This window comes from Cherax quadricarinatus, chromosome 30 (assembly GCF_038502225.1).
Source record: "Cherax quadricarinatus isolate ZL_2023a chromosome 30, ASM3850222v1, whole genome shotgun sequence".
In the NCBI taxonomy this organism is placed as follows: domain Eukaryota; kingdom Metazoa; phylum Arthropoda; class Malacostraca; order Decapoda; family Parastacidae; genus Cherax; species Cherax quadricarinatus.
This window is the reverse complement of record NC_091321.1, coordinates 14,643,494-14,667,208: the sequence shown is the minus strand read 5'-3', so window position 1 is coordinate 14,667,208 and position 23,715 is coordinate 14,643,494. Positions and strand designations below refer to the sequence as shown.

At 38.1% G+C, this 23,715-nt stretch overlaps 1 protein-coding gene across 1 annotated transcript; it reads left to right on the top strand.

Annotated features, from left to right (window-relative positions):
* The first annotated feature begins 493 nt into the window (after positions 1-493).
* LOC128692663 (DNA polymerase delta subunit 3) lies at positions 494-22,924 on the top strand. The gene is made up of 10 exons (XM_053781928.2): positions 494-801; positions 2,380-2,435; positions 2,716-2,833; positions 3,082-3,245; positions 4,736-4,844; positions 5,604-5,765; positions 8,851-9,162; positions 9,810-9,924; positions 20,234-20,422; positions 22,234-22,924. The coding sequence occupies exons 1-10, from the start codon at positions 727-729 to the stop codon at positions 22,476-22,478; spliced, it is 1,545 nt and encodes a 514-aa protein (XP_053637903.1). The 5' UTR covers positions 494-726; the 3' UTR covers positions 22,479-22,924.
* The last annotated feature ends 791 nt before the right edge of the window (positions 22,925-23,715 follow it).

Below are 23,715 nucleotides of genomic sequence, written 5' to 3'. Positions count from 1 at the left end.
AATAATATTGCGCCACAACCTGTGACGTTACAACCATATCAGCATAATAATTACTGCCAAAGACTTCTTCGATGTCATTGGTAAAATGTAGATATCTCACTTTGCTCCCTGCTATGAGCACACTGATGAATTCTTCGTTTTCTTACGAGGGCTTAGGAAATCCTGTTATTGTGGACTTAACTGGAAACTTGACATTTCAATTTCTCTTTCCCAGAAAACTTTGCTTTTATAAATCTCACCCAAATTTGGGCAACATATTTTCCCCGGTTTCCCGGGAAGCAGAATAGCTCATTATGATTGTAATCAGATATAAACATATAAATAGTCCATTACCACTGTAACTTGCTTAGCTATCAGAACTTTGCGGCCCAGTCCCTGGACCCATTATGTGTCTCTGTAATATTTCGACTACCGCCCACAGGATGGGTATTGCGTACATAATAAGGATATTAAACTATTTAACCCGGAATCAGGGTTCGATAAAACGTAAACTTTAGTAACTCTTAACAACCCCAACTCCAACAACATAAACAACATTTCCCGCGAAACCTACATGGGTTGCCTGGAAGGAATACTGAAAAACACTAAGACCAGCGGCCAGCTTGCAGAAGACTCTGAGCAAGTCACGCATCAGGCCGAAGTTGATGATATATCCCTAACACCACATTATAGCTTGTTCAAGCAAGAGTAGCACCCTCTAGGTTTCATAAGGACCAACCTGCTACAATGGTTTCTGATACATCCATAGATTCAATGTATTTAGAAAATTTAGATGAATTTATCAATGACGAAGGGAGAATTGTAAGTTGGCGTTTTTTCAAGATGCTTAATTATTTTAAGTTGCAGGTGATTTATTTGAAAAGGCTATTTAAGACCATCAATGGCGATGGCCTCTTATGGCTACAATCATGACCTTACAGTGGGTAAGGTATATCAATTTCTGATTGTCTCCATAAAGAGAAAAATGTTAAACATTGTTGTAGTATCTCATGGCTCTGGTAATAGTGGCTAACAACTGAAGGACCTGGGGTGAATGGAGATGTTGGGCTTGTTTCCTTGCACCTGTTATCCTTGTTCACGGTGCCCCGTGGCCTGGTGGCTAAAGCTCTCGCTTCACACGGCGAGGGTAGAAACATTGGGCTTGTTTCTTTTCACCGGTTGTCTATGTTCACCCACCAGTAAAATGGGTACCTGGGAGTTAATCGACTGGTGTGGGTCGCATCCTGGGACAATGACCTAATATACCCAAAATATTCTGCATAACAAGGGGCTTTCTATATAGTAGTATGTCACTGATGTCAGCTAAGCCTATCTACCATGTAACATGTAGTAAATAATGATATTATTATTATTATAGGTGTGGGTTGTATCCTGTGGAATAGGACCCAAGGATCCTAATGGAAATAAATCACACTGATTGGCTTTCCTGGTTTATCGTAATTACTAATCCTTGGGATAAAAATAATGATCTTTATTTCTTCAAGTATGTAGATGATGCTGTATGATCCTAGTGGGTTTAACACTTTTTGATAATAATAATCAAGTAGATGATACATCCAATTCATCATTGGTTTACTGTATAGAAAGCTCCTGATTATGCAGATAATTTTGGGCAACATAGGTTAATCTCCCCCAGGATTCAAACCACAACAGTTGACAAACACCCAGGTATCTACTTAATCCTGTTTGAACAGAGGCAGCAGGTGTAAGGACACATGCTTGTGCAAGGAATTGACCTATAAGAATCCCACCAACCAAGTGATTATTTTCCTTTAATTCACAGTTCTGAAGGCAATATTGTTATCTGAGTATCAATATGCTTTGAATGAACTATACACTGACTGTATGGATAATATATAAGAATAACGAGCATTTCTCCATGTTTGTAATAACTAAAACAGTAATGTAATGATAACCCATGTTCATCAAATTGGAAATTTAAATCTATCCCACTTGAATCCAGTGTTACATAGTATTGGAATGAGTGTGCTCATTGATCTTAGCCTGTCTTTAGAGGAAAGATTTTTTAGATAGGGAATTAACTTTGTCATCTCCTTTTCTGTATGTTTCTCATTGTATTTATGTCCAACTTGTAATAAAGAGATTAGAAATGAATTCAGTACCTGACACAATATACTGAAGCTGTTTTTTCTAGTTGTGATACACTTTCTTTACCTTGGTTTGTTATTGTTAATGGCTAATGCTTTAGTAGCTTACAGTCAATATTTCAAAAGAAATATTGTCTGGACATTTGAGATTTTCATGTTCGAATAAATGCAAATCTGATACAGAATTAAGTATGTCTTAGACCATTGGATACAGTGCATTAATAAAAAATTCTGATTTTTCTTACTTTTCTATTTTTTTTTTTTTTTGCAGGTGACATACAAATGGCTCAGCCTTACTTTGGGAGTCCACACTAATGTGGCTAAGCAGTAAGTGATACACTACTTGTTAATTATACTATAGGTATAAAGTAATTTTTTTTTTTTTCATTGTTTAACAGGAAGACAGATGCTGTCTTCCACAGATGTTCTTATTTCTGCATCACCCAACTAATACATAAAACATAAGGAATTGGAGTTACTCTTCTTTTGATCAAGCTGATTACCTCCTGTTCTCCAAGCATTGAATGACCCAGTGGGTTTAGGGCTTTCTTATAAATATAATAATAATGTGTATTGTAAAAAATTTTGATTGTTTTTGTGTGCATAGGATGCTGTATCACTTCGTCAGCAGTCAGCATGATTCAGACAAAGGTGACAACCTCAATGTTACGTATATTGTGTCTGGAGTGGTGGCCAGGGAAGGAGACCATCCAGGTGTACACAAGGTAAGTGACAATGTCATTAATTAAAGTGAGAAATAAAGCTTTTATCACCTAATGACAGGTTAATAAAAAAATTCATTAGATGAAATGAGGAGAGTTAAAACCTACAAGTTTCCTTTCCTTATCAAAGCCTCCAAATATGCATGCCGTTTGGTGAACACAGATGACATTACGATAGCTATGATTTATGACATTGGAAGGGTTGAAGAGTGCTGTTTTCCATTCGTGTTCTGTTTTACTTTACATTTTAGATTTGGTTGGTTAAAGAAGACAGCCTTGCAGCAGCCAAGACTAAAATGAAGGATGTTATATCAGTACACATATACAGTGTCCAGAAGACCAAACTTCAGGATATGAATGTTCTCTACAGTGCCAATTATGACAAGGTTAAGGAAAACATCATGAGCATAAACAAGTAAGACCTTCCAGTATGTATCATAAGACAATGTAAGAAAAATCATGAAATACACACACAAGAATTGTTGTATATATACTTTTTTATAAGTAAAGTACATGTATGTATAAAACATGTAAGTACTATGTGTGGAGCAGTTATTTAGAAACTTGTTCATGTACAGTACATGCATTTCCAGCTACTCAGCTAGGTAGGCAATGTAGTCTCCTCCAGCCATTTTTGTTCTTGTACCACTGAATGAGAAATACTAACACTCGTCTTACTTGCTTCAACACTACTCTTTGATGTTTTCTCTCTCCAGATATCTTTCACATTAATCACAAGCCTCTTCACTAAATTGTAGTAATCAAGTCAGTGAAAATTATGATAATATTAATTGAATTATGATAATATTAATTGTTTTACATGATGGTAGGATTGCTGGTGTCTTTTTATTCTGTCTCATACACATGCAAGATTTCAGGTACGTCTTGCTACTTACACTTAGGTCACACTACACATACATGTACAAACATATATATACACACCCCTCTGGGTTTTCTTCTATTTTCTTTCTAGTTATTGTTCTTGTTTATTTCCTCTTACCTCCATGGGGAAGTGGAGCAGAATTCTTCCTCCATAAGCCAAGCGTGTTGTAAGAGGCGACTAAAATGCTGGGAGCAAGGGGTTAGTAACCTCTTCTGTATATATTACTAAATGTAAAAGGAGAAACTTTCGTTTTTCTTTTTGGGCCACCCCTTCTCAGTGGGATACGGCCGGTGTGTTGAAAGAAAGAAGATTAATTGAAAAACTATGCAGATTATTCTAGCATTAATAATTATAGGTTAAAGCTTACTTTATTGCTGACCACATCAACCATTCAAACTTATCCTGCAGCATTTTGGGTTGAGTGTCTTAATTTTTTTTTTTACCGCATTGGTCATTTCATGCCAAGGTAGGATGATTCAAGCAAAGAACCTCGTTCACCACCATTCATTCAATAAATGTCTTACCAGAAGTACTTGAATATGCCCACCCATCTTTCACTGTGCAGGCACTGTACTTCCTGCCTCTATAATCTTAGTTCAGCAAACTTGTTTCCCTGAATCTCATGATAAATGCTCCATTAATGGCTCACTCTCCTTCAACATGGGAAATCCTCAAAATTCACTTGCTTTGATCTAACATATTGCATATGCCTGCTGAATGCTCAAGTAATGCTGTTTTCTAGTTTTTTAGAATTATAATTTATAACCTAGTATTCTTAACTCTGAATTATAAATAAATTTGTTTATTTTAGTGTTGCTTGTAATGAGGTCACACTCATGTGAGACATTAATTCTTTTAGCTTAATTTTAGCCAAAAATGTTACACAAATAACAAATATATTTATGGCTTTTCATTGTTTCTAATCATTGATAATATATATACAAGGCATGTGTACATATTTTAGCCAAATATACATGCCATATGTAAGGGTGGATATTTTAACTAACTCTTTTCACTTACAGATACAGTGGCATTGAATGCCCAGATGCTAAAGTTCGCTCAACTGCCGCCTTGGCAAAAATACGTCAGGAGAATGCATACCAGGCTCCACCTGAGCCTGTTAAGAAAGAGGTAAGATAGAGGTATTGTATAGTATAACGAAGTACTGTAACAAAATTTTTGCTTGAACTTAGACGATAATGGTCTAGTTTGGTTTGGTCATTTAGAGAGGATGGAGCAAAATAGGATAACTTGGAGGGTGTATAAATCTGTAGTGGAGGGAAGGAGGGGTAGGGGTCATTCTAGGAAAGGATGGAGGGAGGGGGTAAAAGAGGTTTTGTGTGTAAGGGGCTTGGACATACAGCAGGCATGTGTGAGCGTGTTAGATAGGAGCTAATGGAAATGAATAGTTTTTTGAGACTTGATGAGTTGTTGGAGTGTGAACAGGGTAATATTTTGTTAAAGGATTCAGGGAAATTGGTTAGCAGGACTTGAGTCCTGGAGGTGGGAAGTACACAGTGCATGCACTTTAAAGGAGGGGTTTGGGATATTTGCTGTTTGGAGTGACATCTAAACTGTCATATTTTCACGTCTGCAAAGAGTGATAATGTGAATGATGGTGAAAGCGTATCTTTTTGCATCACCATGCCTTGGTGGGAGACAGCCAGTGTGTTAAAATATAATTCTTTCAAAATATGCATATTATGGTCTTCATAAAAAATTAATATGGTTATCCAAGCCCCTTTTCCATGAATTAACAACTGTACTATGTATATTTCTGACTGGTGTTTTATATTATTTTCATACATTGTATAATTTTTGTTATGATTACTTATGTTTATTAGTATTTTAATTTGAACTTAAATATTTTCAACTATTTCTTCATTTTAGAGCAAATACAAACCATCACAAATAAAGAATGACATAAAGAAGGAACCAGGCAGTGAAAATGATGACAAACAGACTAATGGAAAAAGCAACCAAATCGCTTCTATGTTTGCTCGTCAAAATAAGAAAGTGGAAGTGAAAAAAGAAGGAGCAAAACACAAAAAGGTAGGAGAAGTCAGTTTTAGAATGCCTGAAATGCTTTGTGTAATCAGTGGCTTTTGAAATGGCTTGTGTATTCTTCTTCTTTCAGCAATAAGAATGATAACAAATTCCCACTCCTGCCAGCATACTCCACCAATTTTCAAAAGTCTGAATCTGCTTACCATTAAGAACATCCATACTTATTTATGTGCCTACTACATACACAGAACAATACATGCAAATATAAACCCTCCATTCAAACTTCTCCTCACCAACCTAAACAGGACACATGACCACAACACAAGACACAGATTTCTTTTTGATATACTTCGTGTCCATATCACACTGTGTAAAAACTCTATGCACATAAAGGGCCCCAAAATATGGAATTCATTACCAGAAGATATTAAAGTAACCCAGTCTGAAAATCAATTTAAGACTCTACTCAAAAGCCACTTAATCACCCTAGACTAAATGCTAAATACTCAGTATACATTTACTCACCTATGTACTCCCACCTCATAACTGAAACAATAACATTGAACCTTTTATCCATTGTTGACAGGAATATAATTGAATCATTTTTTTTTTTTTACAAAAACATTTTAGAATATAAATACGTATATCTTTGTATTATACAAATTTTGATTCATTTATAATTAATATTCTACTGTACAACTATGAAATAATTACTTTCCTACTGTACAACTATGTTATACTACTCCTTAGTATTAAGTAGAATGTAAACCAATAATGTTAAGTTGGCCCATAATGCCAAGGCATAATAGAGGCTCTCTTTACATTGCAACCCACTATTGTATATACACAATCTCAATGTACTGTTTGCAAAGACATTAAATAAATAAATAAATAAAACACACTGGCCATATCCCACCGAGGCGGGGTGGCCCAAAAGGAAAAACGAAAGTTTCTCCTTTTACATTTAGTAATATATACAGGAGAAGGGGTTACTAGCTCCTTGCTCCCAGCATTTTAGTTGCCTCTTACAACACACATGGCTTATGGAGAAGAATTCTATTCCACTTCCCCATGGAGATAAGAGGAAATAAACAAGAACAAGAACTACAAAGAAAATAGAAGAAGACCCAGAGGGGTGTGTATATATATGCTTGTACATGTATGTGTAGTGTGACCTAAGTGTAAGTAGAAGCAGCAAGACATACCTGAAATCTTGCATGTTTATGAGACAGACAAAAGACACCAGCAATCCTACCATCATGTAAAACAATTACAGGCTTTCGTTTTACACTCACTTGGCAGGATGGTAGTACCTCCCTGGGTGGTTGCTGTCTACCAGCCTACTACCTATAGCTTATGTATTCATTTGGGGTAAAAAAAAATCGCCACTTGTAAGTTATTGCACTGCATTCTAAGATATTTTTAAAAATATTAGAATAAAAACTTCTTTACTTTCAACACACCGGCCGTATCCCACCGAGGTGGGGTGGCCCAAAAGGAAAAACGAAAGTTTCTCCCTTCAAATTTAGTAATATATACAGGAGAAGGGGTTAATAGCCCCGTGCTCCTGGCATTTTAGTTGCCTCCTACAACACGCATGGCTTACAGAGGAAGAATTCTGTTCCACTTCCCCATGGAGATAAGAGGAAATAAACAAGAACAAGAACTAGAAAGAAAATAGAAGAAAACCCAGAGGGGTATGTATATATACGCTTGTACATGTATGTGTAGTGTGACCTAAGTGTAAGTAGAAGTAGCAAGACGTACCTGAAATCTTGCATGTTCATGAGACAGAAAAAAGGACACCAGCAATCCTACCATCATGTAAAACAATTACAGGCTTTCGTTTTACACTCACTTGGCAGGACGGTAGTACCTCCCTGGGCGGTTGCTGTCTACCAACCTACTACCTATAGCTTATGTATTCATTTGGGGTAAAAAAAAATTGCCACTTGTAAGTTATTGCACTGCATTCTAAGATATTTTTAAAAATATTAGAATAAAAACTTGACCTACCAAAATACATTGTTTGTGTTTCCTTCTAAAAGTAATGAAATTACCAAAAGTTTTATGTACATACATACTTAGAATATCTAAACAAGACCCAAAAAATCCAAATCTGATTATTTGATTCTAAATCATTACAAATCACTTCTCATAATATTTAGAGCATGTTTTTCTACACCATTGCATTCACTGTGGCTTGGAAGTTTTTATGTGAAGGGAGCCCAAGGTGAATCACTTTGTTGTAGCAATCCTATGCCGGGGCCTCCTCAGCAAAATATAAATGTTTCTGTCCATGTTGCTATTTTCTACCCGATGCTGAGTTGGTCCTACTGAAATATGTGACACATTTATCATATCAATATCATCTACCTTGAGCCCATCCCAACACACATTACTAGGAATACCGGAAGGAACAGTACACTGAAGGAATCTCATCTTAACATCTAACAATTCACAATCTTTTTTTTTTTTTTTTTTTTTTTTGAAAATTTTGAGAACTTTCCCTCCAATATGTAAATGGGGTAGCCAAATACACCGCATAAAATGAGTTCACCTTTATATCGCTGACTGTTGGCAGTTGTTTATATAACAGTGTGTGACCTATTCATGATTCAACAGTTTTCTTGAGTTGATTTATTTCTCCATTATCAATTATAGATTATTCACTCATACTATCAGTATCAGAATGAATCTCACTTGGATCATCAATGTCTGAAACAGGTTCTGTATCTGGTACACCTTTCTTTTGGGAATCATTTTTGTTTTCATATTTAGCTTCTCTCTGTATTCTTCAACTGTCAAAACAACCCCATGTATTTAGATCTGATGCTGTCCTGTGGCTGGAAAGGTAATGCTTGGCCTACCTCTTGATTTGATGATCGTGTCAAATGATGTTTCATCTTCTGATTGCAGTGTTATGGAATAACACATTCCTTTAGGTGTATGCATCTTTAATTCCGTAATCAACAACTTTAGTGATGTTCCTAAGCTACCAATATCTGTAGGACCGAACTCTAGACGTGTAGCATTTTTTGGCTTCACTTGTGTAGATGTGCCCTGTTTATCTTAGTAACTTCATTTATGTTCATACAGTAATCTTGATATATTCTTTGAATCCAACAAGACACCATCTTCAGCTGGCTCTAAGACAAAAGGAGGAATCTCAGCTTTTTTCAACAAAGGACCTGTAGTAAAAAAGTCAGATGCTGCTGAATCTGTACCTTTGTCACCAAGCAAGACATCACCTTCAAAATCAGAGTCCAGTAAGTGCTCACCAATCAAGAGTGGCTCTGGTGCATCTTCACCAGTCAAAGCTGATTCCATTGTGTCCTCATCTTCTGAGACAGAATTGCAAGAGTCTGTTAAAGAGTCTCAGGTCGAGTCTGTGGATACGGACTCTTCACCAAAAAGAGCAAAAAAACAATCAAAGATTAAGGTATGGCCTAGCTGAATTTAGTTTTGAGCCCACAGCTGAGGCATATTTACTGTTACTTTCCATTTTTAGTAGTTCTGTTTTATTAAATTGTGGTTCACTATAATTTTTGAGCAGAATTGCTATATTTATGGTTTTTAGTTCATATTACTTATTTAGTTTTGCCAAATTTAATTATACCTATGTAACAATCTATAAATATCTTGTAGTACTGTAAATAATTATGTATAGTATCTCCATATAAGAAGCTGTCATTACTGATGAAGTATAGCAGTACTTTGAAATACTGACAAATAAAATTAATAAGAAACTTTTTCTAGAAGAAATGATATACAGTAGAACATCAGAAATCCATTAATTAGTTATTTGGGAAATTTGATGCTAAAACTTTAATTTAGGTTCAGTATACCTCTATAGATGAATTACAATGAAGAGGAACCAAGTGTACAAGCAGTTAGCAACACAGACAGTGTAGTTTGACTAGCGCTTGATAATGGGGTTAATGATGATCGGTTGCCAAGAATTATCAGAAATTTGGGTATGGCTTAGTCCTAAGCATTGCAGATTTCTGATGCTCTCATATAGTTGTAATAAATGTTGATTAAATGTGATGGTATTATAAAATATTTTTCTTTATGTAATCTAACAAGGCACAACAGCAAAGAGGAAAGAATAAGAGGAAAAAAGGGAAATGTGATGAGGCACCCAAGATGAAACGAACAAGGATTATGCAGCTTAGTGATTCAGAGTCTAGCAGTGAGGAAGGTAATTTATTAATATTCTTTCTTTATATGTATGTACGTATGAGCGTATGTAGATGTCCCTTGTTTTATGCTGTAGATGCATGCCAATTATTATTATTATTATTATAATCGAGGGGGAAGCGCTAAACCCAGAGGATTATACAGCGCCTGGGGGGGGGGATGTGGAAGGCATTCAGGCTTAATTCGGGGAACTGGAGCACAGATCCAATTCCCTAAATCAAAAGCCCCTCACCAACATCAAGGAACCTTCCTTGAGGGGGATGCATGCCAAGCCCATGGCATCTATACTAAGCTCACTCATACCATAATCACTGAATGCTATACAGTATAATAAGAATCTTCAGAATGCTTTGTGAACCCACACTAATAACATACAACAAGTGTACATGTATATCAAATATGTGGACCTACTATAGAAATAGGACATCACAGAATAGTGAATATGCATAAAGCAAATCCACATATAGCTAGGAGAACCTGTGGTATATATATGTATTGATTTTCTGTGTGCTCTGCCCAAGGTGTCATTGTAATCAGACTTGTATATCTACTGCATTTGTAATATACTCTACAAAAATTTTACTCTGAATTGTCTTTTCCTGAATCTATTGTTTCTGTAACAAAAATATGTAAAACGTCAAGCAATTAATGCCAACTTGAGGAATATTAGAATTTTTTTTTTTTAACATGTTGGCCATCTTCCACCGAGGCAGGGTGACCCAAAAAAGAAGGAAACACTTTCACTGTCATTCAACACTTTCATCATCATTCACACCTTCCAGGAAGCAGCAGCAGCTGCAGCAAGATCCTTGCTACTCTGTTTTACTTCTACCAGAGATTCCTAACAACCCCGTGATGGCCTAGTAAAGACTCACATAACACTAATATATGTGGAGACCCAGAGTGATATAAATCAGCTGCAGAAATCGCCCAAAAATCCACTATATTACCTACTAAGAAAACTTGTTACCACCACCTACTCCACTGCTAGGCAAAGTGAAACTTCTCAGCATCTGCCCATTACCCATTGCTTACAATCCGTCTGAAACACTGTCAGTGGCCAGGGGTTATGGCAACCAAAGAAGATCCAGTTACCAACCCAGGATTCAAACACCACAGGTGAGGGAGGCATTACAGGTTCTCCATCACAAATCCGGCATCATTGGGACATGTAGTGTGCCGGACTACTGAGTTTGCCGAATTACAGAGTTGTTAGGCTAGAATACACTTAATAAAATTAACCAACTTGACTTGCACAAAGTTCATTGAACATCGGCAAAAATTGAACATTTCCACTACTTTGAGCTCAATTTCAAGGTACTTTTCATCATGAAAGCAATCAAAATCGTGTCTATTTCTGTAATATATCTTCCAATCTATCAAATGAGACCAAAAAAACATGAATACAACCATAATAACCATATGAAAATATACCACAAAGAGGTGGCTAATGGCTGAGAAGTGAACTCCCTTATTTATCGTCCGTCTTTTTTATTTTTGATGTACATTAAGAAGCATCTTTCCATCATACATTGCCAAAGTTTCAATGAGATAGCCCAACAAACAACTGAGAAAAAACAATATTTACCAAAAATCATGGCAAGCCCAAGCCAGGTAGTGGAAATAAGCCACTTTGTCTTACTTTTTTGGGTTATCCTAGGTTCTCTATACATACGCTGCTATGTATGATAATCTATGTAACTGTATTTGTGTATAGTACCTGAATAAACTTACTTCTAGTCTGTCGACTGAGTACAAGAAACCGCCCATTCACCTATTTCAACTACCCAATAAAGTGGTCAGAAATTGGCAATTTGGCCAATTTCACAGATGCCAATTTCAAAATAGGGTCCAGAATAGACAATGCAGATATTCCTGGCACTAAAATAACATTTTCTCTGTTCCCTCGTATATTACTCTTGCTTACCATTTGGAATTTTTATTCACACAGAAAAATAGATTTACTGTTATGCAGACTACTGCATTATTGTAATTGTATAAATAATGTCAACCCATTCTTCACTGCATATTGGAATTTGGACTGGAAGGCGGACAGGTATTGGACGGTGACACCATTTGTTTACTCGAGCATCGCTAAAGAATAGAACTTTTCTGCTACTGTGAGCGCAATTTCAAGGTACTTTTCGTCATGTAAGCAATCAAAATCATATCTATTTCTGTAATATATCTTCCATTCTGTCAAATGAGACCGAAAAAACGAGAATATAACCATAAAAAACATACAAAAATATACCGCTAAGTGGCCGCTAATGGCTGAGAAGTGAACTCTGCTATTTATTTAGCGGCTGAGAAGTGAACTCTGCTATTTATGGTCTGATTTCTTTCATTTTTGGTGTACATTAAGAAATATCTTTCCATCATACATTGCCCAAGTTTCAGTAAGATAACCCAACAAACAAATGAGAAAATAACTAATAATAATAATAATAATATTAATTTACTACACGTACATGTACATGGGATACAGACATAGCTGACATCAGTGACATACTACTATATGGAAAGCCACTTGTTATGCTGAGTATTTCAAGCAAATTAGGTCAGTGTCCCAGGATAACACCCACACCAGTCGACTAACACCCAGGTACCCATTTACTGATGGGTGAACATAAACAATAGGTGTAAAGAAACACGCCCAATGTTTCTATCCTGGCTGGGAATCAAATATTTACCAAAAATCATATATGGCTAACCCAAGCCAGGTACTAGAAATAAGCCACGTTGTCTGACTTTTTTGGGTTATCCTAGGTTCTCTACACATATGCTGCTATGTGTGGTAATCTATATAGAGAAAATAGCTTTTTTGTTTCAGGTTTATGGTCAGAAAATGATTCTGCTCTTGACTCTCGCCCAGGCAGGTCATAGCAGCTCTCCTTACTTACTCTGTCTCTCTACGATCCCCGTTGGGGAGGGGAACCTTTACCAACGTTGTCATCGCCTTGACTTACACGATGAGCTACGCAAATCGTGTAAAGATCAAACCAAGAAATGGTACCGTTGATGATTCAACGAAGATTGCTCTTGCAACTGTTGTTCAGGGAGCACTGAAAGTAAAATTCAACACCATATTGTCGCTGAAAGAAGCATTCATTGTTGTGTGTCACGATGATGCTGAAGCAGAGAAGCTACTCACTACAGAAGCCATCACTACTCTTACTACTCAAGGGTTTACTGTTATGTCATCTCTGACGTCTCAAACACCTGCTGAACTCAAGTCATCCATTGAGACGCAAAATACTTGGGCTACTGTTGACAACATTACAAAAATCCCAAATGCAACGTCCATGATCAAGGTCACCTTCACCGACATGAACATGGCTGCCACTGCACTGAACGAAGGTCTTGCTGTCTACTACTACTACATCAGCCCTACCTACATTGATGCAGTGAGATATCACTACATCCAACATTGCTGGAACTGTTATTCATACCATCACACCACCAAAGCATGTCCAGTAAAAGACAAGAAGTTCTGCACTACATGTGGTAGTGAGGGACACACCTTCAGTTCCTGCACAGCTGCTGCTCCAACACAACCAGTGTGCTTAAACTGCAAGAGTAATGATCACCATACACTGGCAGCAAAATGTCCTACAAGAAAGGATATTATGAAGAAAACACAAGATGCAGCAAAGAAAAAACCTACTAGCAACACTCCAACGTATGCAGCAATTGCAAAAATACAAGCAGACACTACAAAATTACTTCAAGCACGGACGTAAACGATGCCTGGGAAAAATTCAAAACAATGTTCACTACCATCCTTGATAATATTGCACCAGTTAAAGAGGTTAGGATTAAACGAAGAACTGAACCCTGGATGAATACTGAGATATTAGATAATATGAAATTCAGAGACCAGCTGCTAAAAAGATTTAAAGCAAACAGACAGGATATTGCAGCACTAAATGAATTCCAAAGGGTGAGGAACAGAGTACAGAGACTTATAAAAGGAGCAAAGGCAAAGCACTATTGCTCAAAAATTGAAGAGTATAAGCATAACCCCAGAAAGCTCTGGCAACAACTAAAACATTTGGGGTATAGCCATAAGCCAGTAGATAGGTCTAACATAGTACTCACTATCGATAATGAGGTATGCCATGAAACATCTAAGGTGGCAAATTGCTTTAATTCATACTACACATCTGTTGCATCAACACTAGTAAGTAAACTACCAGCTGCATCAAATACCTTTAACACAGACTCTGATAAGTTTCAAACATACTATACCAATAAAGGGGTAACCCCAAACAGTTGTCAACTAGTAAGTGTATCTCATGACTTTATTCAAAAAGAACTAAGCAGGTTAAACCCAACTAAGAGCACAGGCCCTGATAATATCCCATCTAAGTTCCTAAAAGATGGTGCTTCTGAACTGTCAATCCCTATTGCTCACATAATAAATCTATCAATCACCACTAATACCGTACTGGAGGGGTTCAAGGAGGCCAGAGTTACTCCTATCTTCAAGAAAAATAGTAGGTCTGATGTAAGCAACTATAGGCCTGTTAGTATACTCAGTATAATATCTAAAATTCTAGAGAGGGCGGTGTATTCTCAAGTAGTTAAGTACCTTAATGACAACAACATTCTCCATAGCTATCAATCGGGCTTTAGAAGATCCTACTCAACCGACACCTCCCTTATTAATCTGATGGATTACCTGAGAACTGAAATGTCAAAGGGGAACCTCATGGGTATGGTAACCTTAGACCTGCAAAAGGCCTTCGATACTGTCAACCACAATATATTATGTAATAAACTTCAAGCTATCGGTATAGGTTCTGTAGACTGGTTTAAGTCCTACCTTAGCAACAGGAGACAAATAGTCAAAATCAACAAAACAGAATCAGAACCCCTGCCGATAACATGTGGAGTTCCCCAAGGTAGTATTTTGGGTCCCTTATTATTCTTATGTTATGTCAATGATCTGCCTATCAGTGTCAAGTGCAAACTCCTACTGTATGCAGATGACAGTGCTCTGTTAGTGTCAGGTAAAGACCCACAAGATATTGCTAATGTTTTAACACTGGAACTGGAGTCCTACAGCAAATGGTTAGTAGACAACAAACTATCATTACACCTAGGGAAAACTGAAGCCATTCTCTTTGGCACGAAACATAAACTGAGAAGGGTAAATAACTTTAATGTTCAATGTAATGGGGAGCCCATCACTTTGGTTTCATCAGTAAAATATTTGGGAATCCCCTTTGACCCATGCATGTCAGGAGAATTGATAGGGAACAGTGTAGTAAAGAAAACGAATGCCAGACTGAAGTTCCTGTATAGACAAGCACAGTGTCTACCTACTGAGGCTCGCAGGACCCTATGTCTAGCCCTTATACAATGCCATATGGATTACGCTTGCTCTTCTTGGTACTCTGCCTTGACAAAAAAACTGAAAGATAGACTGCAAATCACCCAGAACAAAATTGTAAGATTCATCCTGGGGCTGGGACCAAGAGAACATGTAGGCCAGGATGAATTACAGCAGTTGGATATGCTGAATGTTGAAGACAGAGTAAAACAACTGAAGCTAAATCATGTTTATAAAATTGCTCACAAACAGTGTCCAGAATATCTTGCTGTCAATTTTGTCAAGGTTGGGAACCAAAGCAATCATAGTACTAGGGGGAGAGAGCACAGCTTTGAAGTACCCACAGTCATTAGCCAGGCTTCAAACACCTTTTATTGTACAGCAATAAAGGAATGGAACAGACTACCCGCACATGTCAAAGCCAGTCATAGCATGAACCAGTTCAAGAAGAGTGCCAAAAGGTGTCTGATGAATGTAGCTACAGAAAGGGAGGGGAATGATTTTCTATTTTTTATCTAACATACGTGTAAATTTTACCTTATTCCTAGTAATGACCCTCGTATTGTAGATAGTCTTAATGACCTTGGTATAGTAGATAGTCTTTTTAGTATGATAATAAGATGTTATCTTCATTATAGAATAATAAGAAAATATTACAACCTTTATATTATAATAATAAGGTAAAAGGACCCCAATGGAAATAAGTCACTCTGTCTGACTTTTTTGGGTTATCCTAGGTTCTCTACACATATGCTGCTATGTATGATAATTCTATGTAACTGTATTTGTGTATACCTGAATAAACTTACTTACTTACTCAGCCCGCCTCCACCACCACCACTACCATCACTCCTCCAACATGTGACGTAACGAAGATTCACTACTGTCTACTATACGCTCATATGCAAAACATGGCTGTACCTGGATCATTTAACTCTACCATCAATGAGTTATTTGCATTAAATAACATGCCTTCATTTACATTTCCAGCATCTCCACCTTCTGAAGAAATTCTCAAATTCACCAAAAACTTAATCGCCAACTCTTCTGCAGAAGTTCCATCAACACCACCAACTAGTGACGTCAATCCAACAACGACCAATGAGAAGCCTCCACCGCCACCACCTCTCACTGAATCCAACCAATCAGAAGCCTTACCACCAGAAACATCTTCTAATTCGTCTACTGAAGTTGAAAACGAAGCAACACCACCTTCCTCTATTCCACCACCGCCTTCTCTACTTAGCTCACGTCGATTACCTGGAACACCATGGGTTAAACACAAAGGACTCATATTCTACACCACGAGGCTATACCCTGCAAGCATGACTCGCCTAGAACTCATCCAACATCTCCAAGACAACACTGTATCGTACCAAAGCGAAGAAAGACCATTCCCTACCTACAACCAGATACTCCACCAACTCCAAACCAACGAATACTACTACAGCTCTCCCATAAGTGTGATACAACTCTCTTGAAAACAATTAACCGCACTGATAAACGGTTTAAGACCATAACCAACTCATCCTGCTTGCTGCCTTCTGACACTCCCAGCTCCTACCACTGCCTTCGCCATCCTCTCCTAGTGAGCCAAGCAATGATTTCAGTCAAGCCTCTCTATCTACGTCTCCAGTACTTTTGTACCACATGTCCCAAAGTGGTTGGGCCACTTGCCTTGATTCCTCCTCACCATCCTTTTCCAGTTATTTCCATCCTTCCTTATCGTTCTTCCTTCCCATCTTACGACAGCTCTCGTCGTCCTCGATTCGATTCGATTCGGTTTATGGTGCAGTACAAGTGTATATCATAGTTAGCCCTGTGCTACACTCTGTTTTCTCTAATATAAGCCCCAAGACAGGGATAAGAGAATGGTACTTGTGTCTCGTATCTTCTTCATACCTCCGTCGAACTGTTCGGTATTATGCCAAATATTATTCATTCTGGTGTATTTAACATATTTTATGTTATCTATATTGTTTATTATGTCATATTAGATCAGTTGTGACAGGCAATCAGCTGTAGTGTTGATATTAGCGTAATAATAAAGCATATTCTCCTGCATCACGAGACTGAGCTCATAGCAACTGACAGTGGCTTCAAAGCCACCTTATCTTTAATGGACAATGTACTGTATAGGTGCTTTACACAACGAAAAGCATTTTTTTTTATTCATTGGAACCATGGCTAGGGCTAAAAGTAAGCGGGTTATAACAATTAATGGAGAAAAAGAAATTAGAATGACTTATGCAGCAAGTAGCACCACCAAACAGTACCAGCAGGTTGGTGTGGCGACCCTGGGAATTTGAAATTATGCTAGCCGAAATTAGTGCCGAATAACTGAAGGAACTGAATAACTGATTGCCAGATTTGTGATGGTGGACCTGTACTACAAGTAAAACATCTACTTCCATCCAGAAGGACGCAACCCTCGCCACCCGCCACCACCCCCACAACCCTAACTACCCACCGCCACCACCCTCACCACCCACAACCCTAACTACCCACCACCACCACAACCCTCACCACCCACTGCCCTTACCATCCACTGCCCTTACCACCCATTGCCCTCACCACCTACCACCCTCACCACCCACCACCACCACCCACTGCCCTCACCACCCACCACCACCACCCACTGCCCTCAGCACCCACCACCACCCCCACCACCCACTGCCACCACCCCCACCACCCACTGCCACCACCCCCACCACCCACTGCCACCACCCCCCATCCACTGCCACCACCCCCACCACCCACCGCCACCACCCTCCGCCACCACCCCCACCACCCACCGCCACCACCCTCTGCCACCACCCTCCGCCACCACCCTCACCAACCACCGTCACTACTATCACCACCCACTGCCACCACCCCCACCACCCACTGCCATCCTCACCAACCACCACTACTACCCCCACCACCCACTGCCACCACTGCCACTGCCCTCACCACCCACTGCCACCACCCTCACCACCCACTACCCCCACCACCACTGCCCCCTCACCACCCCTATCACCCACTGCCACCCCCCACCACCACCACCCTCACCAACCACTGCTACTACCCTCACCACCCATTGCTACCACCCTCACCACCCACTGCCACCACCCTCACCACCCACTGCCACCACCCTCACCACCCACTGCCACCACCCTCACCACCCACTGCCACCACCCTCACCTCCACCACCCCCACCACCCACTACCACCACCTCCCACCACCCCCACTGCCACCCTCACTGCCACCCTCACCACCCACTGCCACCACCACCACCGCCAACACCACCCTTAGCACCCACCGCCACCATCACCCTCATACATAGCTTTAAGACGAGGTATGATAAGCTCATGGAGCAGGGAGAGAGAGGACCTAGCAGCATTCAGTGAAGAGGTGGGGCCAAGAGCTGAGTCTTGACCCCTGCAAGCACAATTAGGTGAATACAATTAGGTACCACCCCAACAACGTCAGACAACAACAAACATGTCCGCTGCCTCACACATCCAAGATAATTCCTTCCAAGAATTTGAGGATATTAAAGACCCAGAAATAGCTGAACTCATGAGGATCCAGAGTCAAAAAATCAACATGTTAACTCGGGAAATGCAGGAACTTAAAACCTCCAATGACATGTTAACCCAGGAAATTAAGGAACTACAAACGTCCAACACACAGCACCTCGGCAAGATCACAACTCTGGAACATAAACTAAATGTACTGGAACAGTTAAGCAACACCCGCACCCAGTCTGAGAAATCCATCAACTGCCTAATAAATCAAATTACCCAATTAAATACTAACATCAAGAACAAAAGAGCAAGAGTGAATTTACAGCCTACCGATGTTATGAACAACTTCCAAGATCACTTAAGTAAGTTTATTCAGGTATACACAAATACAGTTACATAGGTTGTCATACATAGAAGCATATGTGTAGAGAACCTGGGATAACCCAAAACAGTCAAAATTACTTATTTCCATTGGGGTCCAACAACTGTCTGATTCATTTGTAGTAAAAAGCAACCTTCTTCCACCAACTATAACCCAAGAAACATGTAAACAAACCACCTTACAATTTATCCAAGATCATTTTCATCTCAACATACCTAGTGATGACATAAAGGAGTGTTAAGTGATAGGTTATCAAACTGGTAAGAAATGAGTGATACTAAAGTTCAACTCTAGCTCACAAAGAAATGACCTATTAAGAACATTCATTAATATGAAAACTGATGTATATGTCAACAAGTGCCTGACCAAAATAAAACAAAATCTCTTCTATAGACTAATAAAGCTATGACACGACCAAAAAATCCACCATTGCTTTGCAAGGGATGGGAAAATTGCAGTCAAAGAGGAATCAACAGGAAGGAGTTACTTCATTTCTACTAAACATAAACTAAAAAAATTCTTATGCGATGCTGGCCAAACTGAGCCAGAATAAAGTGCAGTTTGTACTCACTTTCCGCGAATAGTATTACAAAACCCCAATTTTTTTATCCATTTATCTCAGCCAGGATTTTATCCAGTTTAATATACTGTAAACTGTGTAAAAATGGTAAGTTTACACCTTACTCAAAGCAACTACTACAGGTAGTAATTGGGGAGTTTATCCATTGGTTTATACCTCAATTGGTCCACTGTGCATTTTGGTAAGCCCCTGTTCTCCCTTGCTTCACTAAGCATATTTCTAGGTTTCTGGTTTATATTTTAACTAATTTTACTATTTGTAATTGTTTGCAGTGTTGCTGTGTCATTTTGGACAATAGTTGTGATTTTTTCTCACAGATCCTGATGACGGTGATTGTTTCACTGAATCAGAGAGAAATGACGGTGAAGCATTTAATTTTTTAGATCACCCTCCCTAGGTTGGAAATGGCTTGAAACAAGTATTATGCATTTTTCAAATGTAAACGTAGTTTGTAATGCATAATATCTCTGCTTTGTACTGCATTTTTGTAAACTTTAACAGAGGTTGAGGAGGAGCTGTTTTTGTCTCCTAGCCCACCACCCCCTGAAGTTCATGGTGTTGAATCTGACTCTGATGAAATAATCCCCCCTACCCCACAACCTAAATCACAAGATTTATTAAATAAAGGGGGCCAGGGACGGAGAAGGAAGTTAGTAGATAAGACATTTGAGGATGAAGATGGATATATTGGTGAGTGAGAGTTATTAATTTTTATCTTATAAATTTTTTTTTTTAAATTTGTGTTGTTATTGGTATGTTTCATGTTGTTTTGAACTTTGAATAGGCTTCCATCAACACTGAGTAATAGTTATTATACAGTAGAAATGATGTATTTCTAATTAAAGTAAGTTCATCAGGAAACTGTTACTCCTATGAAATTGGCATTCTGGCTTTTAAGATTGCATACACATAAAAATTTAAATGTAAATTAAACTTCACATGAAAATGTATTCGAGTTGAAAGTGGTTGTAGATAGTGTTCAGCAAGATTTAACTGCAGAATAATGTGTAAATAAAGTACCAACTATGAAGAAGGGCTGGAGAACCTGTTGACAGGCAGTGTTGCACTCTACAAGCTTTCTGAAGACTAGAAAGCTTGTAGAATCAAACATCAGTTGAATAGGCATTAATAAAGCATGCAAATTAGGACGGAAGGATGAAAATACCATATTTAGATTTGAAAAATACTTTGACCTAATAGATTGCTCAATGCTGTTAACAATGAAAATAAATCTGAAACACACATAAGAACATCCCAGGTTAACCTCTGTAGCAAAAAAATTTAAACTTCACACACACAACACAGAAGAATACTATCATAACCAAGTTAAAATAACCTACAGCAGTTAAAAAAAAAACATTAGAGTTTCTCTAAGTTGTTACAGCCACAGGCAAACAGTTAAAATGTGCTCCACAGTCAGCTGCAGACCACAGAGTCATGGTGGGAGGGTTCATTGTATACTTATTTGTACTTCGGACTACCTTAATTTCATGAATTCATTGCCAAGATATTGAGGTTTTTCACCCCTTCCTTCCATAATGATTAAAAAAAATGGTAACAAGGACAGTGTTGCCATTTGTGGGAATTGCCCACAAATTTGTGAGATAAATGACTTCATGGGGATTTTTGTGGGAGGACATTTATTCTATGATTTTTTTTTTTGGGGGGGGGGGGATTTAACTTCCTGTGGGATGTTTTATAGAAATTTCATTTTGTGGGATTTTTGTGAGGACAAAAGCCTATACTCTAGTCAGTTTCTGTGGAATTATTGACATAGTGACACATATTTGATGTTAAGAAAATAATGAAATATGTAATAGTATAAGTAAATCACATGTCAGAAGTTAGGTTTACTGTGTTTGGGAACACATTCTTGACATCTTTCCTGTCCATTTGCTCCTGGTCTGCACCCAGTGATATCACTCCATTATACTCTTAGAGCCTATTTATCACTTAAATGAGCAGTGACAATTTGAGCAAAAAAAAAAAAAAATGATTGTGGGTGATAGAAATACATTGGAGATAAGAAGTGCATCATTATGAGTGCTGATTGGAATCTGGATAGGCAAGTTGCATTAGATTCATTTAGAATTTACAGTATGTGAAGTTTCATTTCTTTGGGGATATCTTGTATTGACTTTTAAATGCTGTTTTCTGATCCATTTCATAATCACTCTCAGCTTGAGATATATTTAAATGTAATTAAGGATTTTATCTTAACAGCAGTACTCATCATTAATCTTAGGTTTGAATAAAGATGCTTCTTTTTTGGGCTAGGAATTAAATCATAAATTGAGCTCTGTTAATTTCTTCAAATTTAAGTTAGAAATTTGTTAATTTCTGAGCAAAATACGTATGTTAAGAAATTAACACATTGAGCTGAGACTGTGTTAATTTTGTCATAAATTGAACTAGGAATGGATTAATTTCTGTATAAATTGAACTAGGAATGGTTAAATTCTTTTATAAATCATACTGGAATGTTTTTAATATACTTTCAGTAACTAAAAAAGAATACGAATTTGTTGAAGACTCTGGTGATGAAGATGTTGCAGAAATGAAAATGGATACCTCTCCCAAATTTGAAACTGAGATTTCTCCAGGCAGTACTAAAACCAGTAATTTGCATCAAAGCAAAACAAAAACTTCACCACAGAAGAAATCCACTAAGGCAACAAAGAAATCCCAAGTTGCAGACCACAAAAAGAAACAGTCAAATATCACAAATTTCTTTAGTAAGAAGTAAGTCTTGAACATGCATCGTTGTAAGGGAAAATATTCAATTGAATGTTTGTGCCTTGCAAAGTCCAATCCTGTAGCCTCTTTTAATACATTATAGTTTCACTTGCACTTGTCTCAACCACTTTATTGATGTTATGTATACTATTTAATTTTTAATATATAGATATTCCATATTTTATAGAAATTGGATACATTGATGCCACCATGAAGAGATACACTGCATCAAAATATTTAGTGTTAAATTTTTAAAACATCAAAATATAGTTCTTTGGTATAATTGTAATGAAGCCCATGGAGGAAATTTTCTCCATGAAGATATTTTGGGATTGTTTTAGTGAATTCTATTACATTGTGTTGCATTTATACAGAAAATTAATGCCACAGTATGAATTTTGCTGTCTTTTTTTGTTTTTCTGTATGTATAATATTTGTAAAATTAAATTTATCATACTTGCAATGTTGAGTTCTTTTACCTGTGATGCAGTTGTGGACTTGATTACCCTGATATTTAAATGATTGTTTTAGTGCTTTAGTCACTGTACTGTATTTCCAAGCACTAAACTACCATAATCAGTACAGTGGAACCTCGGTTTTCGTTTGCCCTTGTTTTCGTCGAAATCAGTTTTTGACGACTTTTTTTCTTCCCAGTTTTTGTTCATTACCTTGGTTTTCGTCCGCCGTACCCGACATGTCCACTTGCCTGCCCCCACACAAAGCATCCCACGCACGCATTCTGAGTCTGGCTTTGTTTCTCGTCGAGTGAACATTGCCCTGCGCTTTCATACAAAACATTTTGTAATCCATTTTTTTGTGCTTGTTTATTAAGTGTGACTGCTAAATAAGCCACCATGGGGCCAAAGAAAGTTCCAATTGCCAGCCCTTTGATAAAGAAGGCGAGAAATAGTGGCCAGAATGTGTCCAAGAGAAGGATTTTGAAGGGTCTGAGGCTGACCCTGACAACTCGATGCCTGTTGTGGAATCTATTGTGGCTTTGGGGAAGTCCATGGGGTTGGATGTGAGTGGCCAGGATGTGGAAGAGTTGATGGACGACCACAGGAAACAACTAACCACTGAAGAACTGCAAGACCTTCAACTGGAGCAGCAACAGATCACAGCTGAGGAAATTGCTTCAGAGGAGGAGGAGGAAGAGAGAAGGGAGAATATGCCTTCTTCAGTGATTAAGGACATGTGTGCAAAGTGGAGTGAGTTGCAAAGTTTTGTGGAGAAATATCACCCTAACA

Excerpts from the sequence above, each read along its gene's own strand:
- LOC128692663 (XM_053781928.2), top strand. The coding sequence starts at position 727 with ATGGTTTCTGATACATCCATAGATTCAATGTATTTAGAAAATTTAGAT. Across the intron at positions 5,766-8,850 it reads AAGGAGCAAAACACAAAAAG|ACACCATCTTCAGCTGGCTC; the intron begins GTAGGAGAAGTC and ends GAATCCAACAAG. Across the intron at positions 20,423-22,233 it reads GGATGAAGATGGATATATTG|TAACTAAAAAAGAATACGAA; the intron begins GTGAGTGAGAGT and ends ATATACTTTCAG.